General features: G+C 37.6%; 1 protein-coding gene across 2 annotated transcripts in view; it reads left to right on the top strand.

Moving 5' to 3' along the window:
* gfpt1 (glutamine--fructose-6-phosphate transaminase 1) overlaps positions 1 to 10000 on the top strand; it is a 113831-nt gene that overhangs the window by 27352 nt on the left and 76479 nt on the right. For both annotated transcript variants that reach the window (XM_051924102.1, XM_051924099.1), the window contains exon 2: positions 7821 to 7928. In XM_051924102.1, coding sequence (XP_051780062.1) covers positions 7821 to 7928 — 108 coding nt within the window. The remainder of the gene's footprint in view (positions 1 to 7820; positions 7929 to 10000) is intronic.

The raw sequence follows: 10000 nt of genomic DNA, 5'->3' as shown, positions 1-10000 counted from the left end.
TATAAAACTGCCATACCTGCTTTCTTGTTCTCTCATTTCTTCTGTATACTTTCATTACCGCCTCTTTAATGTGACAACTTCTTCCAGTGCTGTCAATTTATTATTTTTGCGATTTTATCTATTTTTTTTTTTTTAATTTATTCTCGTCACTCTTTTTTTTTGGCAGATGTATTTCTTTATGACCTAATATCGCTTCACACAGTTTAGTAAAGGCTTTCTTCATTTCACGTAAACATTTGTATATACTTTATTTAATTCATTATTATTTAATTCAGTAATTTGATAATATTTCAAAACATGACCTGGGAAATCCTGTACAGTCACATGGATACTCTGAGAAATGTATAGTCAGCTATTGTGATGCAATACAATTTTATTTTTATATAGCCCAAAATCACACAAGAAGTGCTGCAATGGGCTTTTGACAGCCCAACCTCCCCCCCCCAAAAAAACCCTAGTAGGGAAAAAAAAATGGAAGAAACATAGGGAAAGGCAGTTCAAAGAGAGACCCTTTTTCCAGGTAGGTTGGGCATGCAGTGGGTGTCAAAAAGAAGGGGGTCAATACAATACACAGAACAAAACACAAGTAATCCTCAATACAGTATAATGCTAAAATAAATCTATTACAAGTACAGAGCTGAATTTAACAGTAGATGATATTACATAATATGATTTAGATTTGTTTAGAGTCCTGGAGACCTCGGCCATCATACTGCCTCCCCCAATTGTCTATTCCACAACTGAGATAGAGCTGGACCAGCCAGTCAGATGAAAGGACCCCTCTACCTGACGATTCCTGTGATCCTCCATCAGAGAGGACTTTACCGTAGGCAGGCAAAACAACTTGGCAGGTGGGCCGAGGCACCAAGTGCCACATTTGAGTACCAAGAAGAGAAACAGAATAGGTGAGGGTTAGTAATAAATTATAATTATCATATTACTTACGTTTTTGTGCTAATGACTAACAACAGAGATGCAGTCTGTACAGTTAATCAGCAGCTCTAGTCAGGATATGCTAAACTGAAGTAGTGAGTCTTCAGCCGAAACTGAAGGAGCATCTCTTATAGTAGCAGACAGACCATTCCACTGTAACTTAGTTTGACCTCCCACTGTTATTTTATTTATCCTTGGAATCATAAGCAGACCAGCATCTTCAGATATTAATGTGCGCTCTGGTTTGTAAGTCATGATAAGTTCAGACAAGTAAGCCGGACCTTGGCCATTTAAGGCTTTATATGTTAAAAGGAGGATTTTGAAATCTGCCCAAAACTTAACTGGGTGCCAGTGTAAGGATTTAAGAACTGAAATTATGTGTATTTTCTTGTTCTTGTAATAATTCTTGCAGCAGCATTTTGAATTAACTGGAGGCTGTATAAAGAACAATTTGAACATCCAATGAACACCACATTGCAGTAGTCAGTCCTACTAGAAATAAATGCATAAATTAAATTCTCAGAATACTGTTTATTTAGAAAGCACCTTAATTTCCCAACATTTATAAGATGGAAGAAATATGATTTGGACAACTTTGTAATGTGTGCTTTAAAAGACTTGCACAGATAACTCCTAGATTGTGGGCTGATTCAGTAAAATTAATGATGATTCTAACTGAGTTAAATGATGACAAAATACAGTGGAACCTCGGTTCACGAACGTCTCGGCACACGTACAACTCGGTTTACGACCAAAAAGTTCGCCAAACTTTTGCCTCGGTTCACGACCAAACACTCGGTATACGAACAAGCCAGGTTTCCTTTCGGTTTGTTGATGTTCATTCTCTCCCTGTGCATTTCCTGTGCAGCGAGCGAGAGAGAGTGCGCGCGCACACGCACACACACACAGAGAGGCAGCGCAAGAGACAGAGGGCTGTACACACACACACACACACACACGCGCGAGAGAGGCGTGTGCGCACACACACAGGAGCGCTCTAGACAGACACACTGTGAGCTGCAAAGCTGATCGCACCCCCAGAGAATACAGACGCCCCTGGGAAAACCCCTAAGAAACATGGACAGACTACCTTCACATTCCTCCTTTCCCTTCTTGCCGGCTCTGTCGCGTAATATGCCTCTCGTGCGGTGCTCCGCCTTCTTAAAAAGCCTGCACGGGCTTCTTTCAGTTTGTTAAATTGGTTGCTTGCTTCTCCTTCTTTCTCTCTCAGACAATCTGTGCTCCTGGCGGAGCTGTCATCTCTGACTTGTCATGGAGCACGTTTAAACTGTTGAAAAGAGACAAATGTTTGTTTGCAGTGCTTTGAATAAAGTTCCTTTTTTTCTACAACCTCCTGTGTCTCTGTGCAAATCTGTGACCCAAGCGTGACAACACACACAGGCGCTCCAGGCTCGCAAAAGAGAGACGCACGCACACACAGGCGGGGGAGAGAGAGGCAGGCGCTAGAGAGACACACACAGGTGCTCCAGGCTCGCAAAAGAGAGACACACGCACACACACACAGAGCGATTGGGACGCATAAGTTAGAGAAGGCTTGTTTTTGTTTTCAGTTCTGTTTCCGGTGATCAGTTCGTAGCCTGCATTGTTGCAATGTTACTTTTCTTGGTGGTTTATTAAATTACGGATTTTTCAAATGTTCCTTTTTTCCCCTGTGCTTAAAACTCATTAAAAAAAGTGTTTTTAGCGAGAGCGGTTCCTAGCACTATAGCGCGAACTATTGCAGTGTTAGTTTTCTCTGTTGTTAAAGGTTTTCTCAGTGTTATTCAATGTTTTTACATTTAGTTTACCATTACGCTGTGCATTCTATGGTATAATTAACTATATTTGTGCTTAAAAACTAAAAAAATGTATATATTTACATACAGTTTCTACGGTCTGGAACGGATTAATTGTATTTACATACAATCCTATGGGAGAAATTGCTTCGGTTCACGACCAACTCGGTTTACGACCAGAGTTTTGGAACGAATTATGGTCGTGAACCGAGGTTCCACTGTATTGTTGAGATCAGCGTCATTCCCTCCAATAATTAACATCTCTGTTTTATTGGTGTTTAAAGATAGGTAGTTCTCATCCATCCACTCCTTTAATTCACTAACACAACTAATTAAAGACAACATTGGAGAAACTTCATTTGATCAAACAGAAAGATATGACTGGGTGTCCTCTGCATATGAGTGAAAATTAAAATTGTTTTCTAATGAGAGATCCCAGTGGAAGCATGTAAAGTGAAAACAGTAAAGGTTCCAGTACTGAGCCCTGCGGGACATTATATATAATTTCTGTGTATAATGTTGGAGTTCTGTCAGCACATTTCTGTACGTATTGGAATCAATTTGATAAATAAGAACTAAACCAAGCGAGCACAGGGCCTGTAAGCCCAATATCATTTTCTGGCCTGTGCAGTAAAATAGAATGGTCAGTGGTGTCAAGTGCTGCGCTTAAGTCTAACAACATAATTACAGTGGAATTTCCTTCATCAGAGGATATCAGAATGTCATTTGCAATACGAATTAGTGCCATTTTTGTACTATGACCAGTGCTGAAACCAGAACAGCCTTCAGGGACACTCTAAAATGAAGTAAATGTTTGGAAATATTTCCACAACCGCAGGTGTTAGCATTCACAAGGTAAATTTTTTCAGGCAAATGCTCAGGTGATTGCATTATTTCTTTTGCTTGAAGTAATCTTTCTGTATATTTTAGAAATTGATAAATTTATATTGATGTGTTAAAATTACAGTCCATGATGACGGCAGTGTTTGAGGCAGGGTAACATGTTAATATTAACACATGTTACATAGCCAGATTAGATTTTTAAAGGAAAAAGTAACCTAATGCTGTTTATTCTGTTGAAGATAAAGTCTCTGTAGTGTTATCCTGACGGCACAGGGTGTATGGTAAGAAAGACAGGTACCAGTATGTTGCTCAGAAAAGAGTGTGCTGCATGTATACAAGTAACAGAAACATTGTTTAAATATCATTTTACTTATAATCCAGTTATTTGTTAGAGATTAGTGAAACTATGTACAGTGGAACCTCGGGTGACGACTGTCTCGGACCACGTACAAATCGGGTTACGACCAAAAAGCTTGCCAAACTTTTGCATCTGTTCACGACCACACACTTGGGTGACGAACAAGCCAGTTTCCCTTCTGGTTCGTATGCGCCGATGATTTCCGCACGTGTTCAGTCTCTCCCTGTGCATTTGCTGTGCAGAGAGAGAGAGAGAGTGAGTGAGAAAGTGAGCACGAGAGAGAGGGCTGGCGGCGTAAGGACAAGAAGGCAGTTCAAGAATGCACCGGGCTTGTTTTTAAAGAGACTGATTCTAGCATTGTTTTAACCTCGCTGTTTTTAATGAAGACTTTTTTCTGTTGGATTTTAACCTCCACTTCACTTCTGTTTACAGCGATCAGTTCGTAGCGTGCATTGTTGCAATGTTACTTTTCTTGGTTGTTTATTAAATTATGGATTTTTCAAATGTTCATGTTTTTCCCAGTGCTTAAAACACATTTTTTTTTTGTTTTTTTTTGTTTTTTTTTTTTTATATAAAATGTTTACAGCGAGCGGTTCGTAAGGCTATAGCATGAATTCTTGCAATGTTACTTTTCTCTGTTCAAGGTTTTCTCAGTGTCATTCAATGTTTTTAAATTTAGTTTACTATTACACTGTGCATTCTATGGTATAATTAACTGTTTTTGTGCTTAAAAATCTTTAAAAAAATATATTTACATACAGTTTGTGTGGTCTGGAACGGATTAATTGTATTTACATACAATCCTATGGGGGAAATTACTTTGGGTCACAACCAAATCGGGTTACGACCAGAATTTTGGAATGAATTACGGTCGTGACCCGAGGTTCCACTGTAATTGGATGACTCAGTGGCCAGTGTTCATACCACAAATCATCGGTGGCTTAGGTTGGTCGAGGAACTAAAAAGGGGATGGATGTTATTTATTTCACCGCACACGAAGGACTAAATGTATTTATGAGACTCAAGAAAATTATTTCAGGCATCAAGCTTGTTTTCGGATTCACAGTGACTGACGATGACAACATTTAAGTCTTTTGGTGCAGTTTAATGATATCAGCATCTTGGAAAGGGAGAACTCCAGAAGCACACTCGCCCATGTTTATACTTTTTTGTTTTAGAAACCAGGTTGCTCACCTTATCCCAGTTTTTATTTGTGCCTGTAAACACACTGACTTTGATAAAGAATAATCTGTGTAAGACCATTATCTTGGTTTGGTTTTGGTTTTTCATAATATTTACAGAAAACACCAAGCTTGATTTAAAATTGTGCTTGTAATTAGAAGGCATTGTCTCATACAAATCAATTAATGTGAACATAATTGCTTGTCCTGCAAACCATTGGACAGAGAGACCGAATATATCAACAGCATTACAGAAATCCTGTTGCATAATCAAAAAAACTAATGTTTTAACAGTGTCTATATTGTGTGCTCTGTCACAAACATGACTATTTAAACAAGCAAAATGCATCTGTGAATATCTGGTTCATAACTTTCAAATGTGCACACTTTAACCCGTGCTTTCAGTTTTAGGTCTTCTTCAATCTAAAGTTTTTAAACTATGGTTTTCCACTTTGTTACCTTCTGCTTTTCTTTTACTATGCACCACCTTTCTTCTTTTGACGCTAACCATGTTTTTTATTATCATCTCACATTCTTCTTTGTCTTTTTTTTGTCTCTGGTTCAGTCTGTTCATTCTTCTAGCACCATTTATGCCATTTTCCTATTTAACCTTATCAACATATGTCCAGAAAAATCTCATCATTCTTACCTCTGCTGCCATACTCTTTTTCTGTTCCTGTCCTCTTCATCATTTCATTTGTCACCTTTTCTCTCCAGGTAATTTTCATTATCCTTCTGTAATACCACATATAAACCTAAATTTGCTATATGCAAGAAAAAATAAAAAGCTGAATGATTCAGTTATAATGAAGAAAAACTAAACACTTTATGTATAGATTGTTTGCAAAATAAGGAAACAAGCTGGCACGGGGTTAAGACTGGAAGCTCCTTGGGTATGAATCTCACAACTGGTTGTTACAAACTTCACGTGTTCATGTTCTCCCCATGTCTACATTGGCTTTTCCTCCTATGTCAGCCCTAAAATTTAGCATGGCTAAATATGCAGCATGAACATTGACTAAATTGTTATACATTTAGGATTTCTAATCCGATTGAGCTATATCAACTTTTTAACTTACTTAAAAGTGTACTCTGTTTTCTGTCATTTTGCAACCTGTTGGTTATGTTCCCCTGACAAACGAATATAAAAACACCCAAAAAGAAGCAATGCAATTTGCTCAATCTGTGTGAAATCCACCAAGGCCTCCTGATTGACCATCTCCAGTTTATTTCATACTTGCTTCATATTGTTGTAACTAATAACTAGTGTGCCAAATTTCAATGTTGCATCTTCATTAGTTTCTTAGACATGAAGGCTTTAGAAAGGGTATGTGGCCCTAATTATACAGCAAAAATTAGGGATACTAAAAAACGACAATGTTCCAGAAACCATAACTTTTGACCATGAAATTTAAGGGATTCATATTTTTTATGAGTTGTCTTCAAAAATAGTTGGTCCACTGTTATAGGAGTGCCACAAAAACTAAGACTTTGGTACTAATTTGGTACCAAAGTTCCAAAAGCAAAATGTTCAAAAAGTTTCTGCACTTTTTTTTTTAACTCTATTTATTAAGAATTTCACAAACAAATTGCATCACTTTTCTACATAGTCACCTTCCTTTGCGATGGTTTTCCCAGCGTTGTACCAACTTTTTAATGCCATCAGCAAAGAATTCTTCTGTTTTCATGAATTAGTTCCAGGGTTCTTTCTTCATTCCTCGTGGTCATTGCTGTAGCTGGATGTCCGGAGCACTCTGCATCCATCACACTAGTTCAGCCATTTTCGAACATTTCAATCCACTCATAGATGACTCTGTGAGACAGAACTTTATCCCCATACTGAGCACACTTGCAGAGATGAATTTGTGCTACCGGCACACCTTCTGCCCACAAAAAGCATATGACAGAATGCTGTTCCTCTTTGGTGCAATTTATAAGTTTTGCAGCCATCTTCACCACAGGGTGACAACTCTTATACTAAACTGCAAGGGTAGCTGGCTTGCCAGACAGAACTACAGTAGTCACATGACACTCTCGGACACGACCAATTATTACTCCTCCCGCCTTCACCATTTCCAACGAAAATATAAAAGTACAGAAACCTTTTGAATGTCCCTTGTATATATAAAAACCATTACATGCATAGCCACAAAATTTTAATCAAATTACAGCTGAATTTACTATCTTAGTCTCTGTGTCATAGTATATTATCAAGCTATACTTAGGTGTGATTAAGTCTCCTTCAAATATCATACATGTTATTTTTGAAATTTTTACTTATATTTTCTGTATACATAAGTTTGTTACTGCTTATAGGCAGAGTAACCCAAATCATAGTTGTACAAAGTTGTGCTCTTCTGTTCTTGGGAGTACCATATTTTAATACATGCCCCCAAAGTTGCTTTAGTTAACAGGAAAATCTGTTGTATCATGAACCTGAATTGACATTCACATCTTATTGTGAAATTTGTGTATTGTTACTCTCCATCACTAGACCAAGCAAGTAAAATGACATTATACTTCATCTGCATTTTTTATGTTAAATGTCCACCTCCCAATTTTTCTCCTGGTCATTTAAATTGGAGCAATACGCTTGCATCTCCTAAAGTATGTTTGCTTAATCCAGACTAACCGTAACAAAATGAAAATTTGGTTGTGAATGTTTTACAAAACTTGCCCTGACCAGATATTTCTCCCTCTACTTTGTAGGAATATTTGCTTACCTGAACTACCATGTACCTCGGACTCGTCGGGAGATCCTTGAAATTCTAATCAAGGGTCTGCGTCGGTTGGAATACAGAGGTTACGACTCAGCAGGTGAGATTTATTATTTTAACCACAGTCAAATGTACCATCATTTAGTTTAATATATGAAGCTCATAATGAGAAGACAGTTTGTGCACATGTAGAAATAAATTGTTTTAGCTATTTGCATGTGATTCCATGCTAAGAGGATAGCCTTCAGCTCTCCTTAACCCTGAATCATAATAAGTAATTTCAAAATTTTGTCTGACACAAACAGTTCTTCATTCCAACATTCATTAATGTATAGTTTACTCGATGATTGTTTTACACACCTCTGAAGCAACATTAGACCATGAGAGTGCACACCCTCACTTAAACAAGGTTATTTAGAGCAGCGGTTCTCAAACTTTTTCAGTCCTGGGACCCCTTTACAAGCCATGCGATATTCGCGGACCCCTGATGCGGCCTGATTTGTCAACCCAAATTATAATAGAATAGCCACAGGCATAAAGTGTAAACTTCTTTTATCTAAAGTCGACTTTATAAAATAAACCATTCTTTGTAGTCATATCATAACAACACTAACTATTGACAGTCAATGATACAGTGTCATACGACAGTCACAGGACTAAAGCCTGCTTAGCAAAAACAAAAAATGCAAAACAACTACAATATTTAATGCTTAATACTCATACTGCATAACTACAATACAACATTGTTCATCTATACTAATAAAAGGCAAAGCCCTCACTGACTCACTCACTGACTGACTCACTCATCACTAATTGTCCAACTTCCCGTGTAGGTGGAAGGCTGAAATTTGGCAGGCTCATTCCTTACAGCTTACTTACAAAAGTTAGCAGGTTTCATTTCGAAATTCTACGCGTAATGGTCATAACTGGAACCTCTTTTTTGTCCATATACTATAATAGACTGCAGCTCGATGGCCGTGGGAGGCGGAGTTGCGTATCGCATCATCACGCCTCCCACGTAATCACGTGAACTGACTGTGAACGCAGTACATAAAAAACAAGGAAGAGCCCCAAAGAGCGCTGAAGAAAACATTCATTACACAATTGAGAAGGCAGCGAAACAATAAGAAGCGAGTGAGTGACGCATAAATTAAGTTCATAGACCTACAAAAGGTTGCCTTTGATTTGAGGTAAGATTGCTTTTCTCCTGATCAACTATACATTGCATTCTCAACAGTAAGTTTGCACGGCTTGGTCATATTACAACTGGAGTGCTGAACTGACAACATGGTATACAAAGAGAACTATAACAATCGTAATAAACGAACAATAAAACAGCGGAGAACCCGTGGATTAAATAAAAAGGCTGCTTCCTTGGCGAAGCAAGGAAAAAGGAAGACCTTATATGGTGTTCGTTTATTAAACAGCGGAAAAGCTGTGTAAACGCTGCTTCACAAAAAAACAGCAGAGTGCCTTATATGAGCAGGCAGTCAGCTAAAGAAGGGAATCAATAAATAACTATAATCGTAATAAACGAACAAAAAATAGCGGAGAATCCGCGGACTACATAAAGGGAATGGGTACCTGAACAGAAAAGTGAGTCTCAAATAGCTACACAATAACAATAACAATCGTAATAAACGAACAATAAAAGAATACAGAACCGCTAAGCAAGGAGAAAGGACGGCTTTATATGGCGTTCGTTTATAAAACAGCGGAGAAGCTGTGTAAAGGCAGCTTCACAAAAAAAACAGATCCTTAACAAATTGTTATTGGTATATTTTCCCTCAATTTAAAAAGATTTTCTTTTCTTTTTAATAAAAATTTAAAAGCACTACTTCGCCTCTGCGAAGCACAGGGATTTGTCTCTCTCTCTCTCTGTCTCTCTCTCTCTCTATATATATATATATCTATATATCTATATATATATATCTATCTATATATATACAGTATATATATATATATATATATATCTATATATATATCTATCTATCTATCTATCTATCTATCTATCTATCTATCTATCTATCTATCCTATATATATATATATATATACAGTAATCCCTCCTCCATCGCGGGGGTTGCGTTCCAGAGCCACCCGCGAAATAGGAAAATCCGCGAAGTAGAAACCATATGTTTATATGGTTATTTTTAGAATGTCATGCTTGGGTC

This window comes from Erpetoichthys calabaricus, chromosome 1, assembly GCF_900747795.2.
Source record: "Erpetoichthys calabaricus chromosome 1, fErpCal1.3, whole genome shotgun sequence".
In the NCBI taxonomy this organism is placed as follows: domain Eukaryota; kingdom Metazoa; phylum Chordata; class Cladistia; order Polypteriformes; family Polypteridae; genus Erpetoichthys; species Erpetoichthys calabaricus.
The sequence above is the reverse complement of the archived record's forward strand: the minus strand, read 5'-3'. Positions and strand labels throughout refer to the sequence as shown.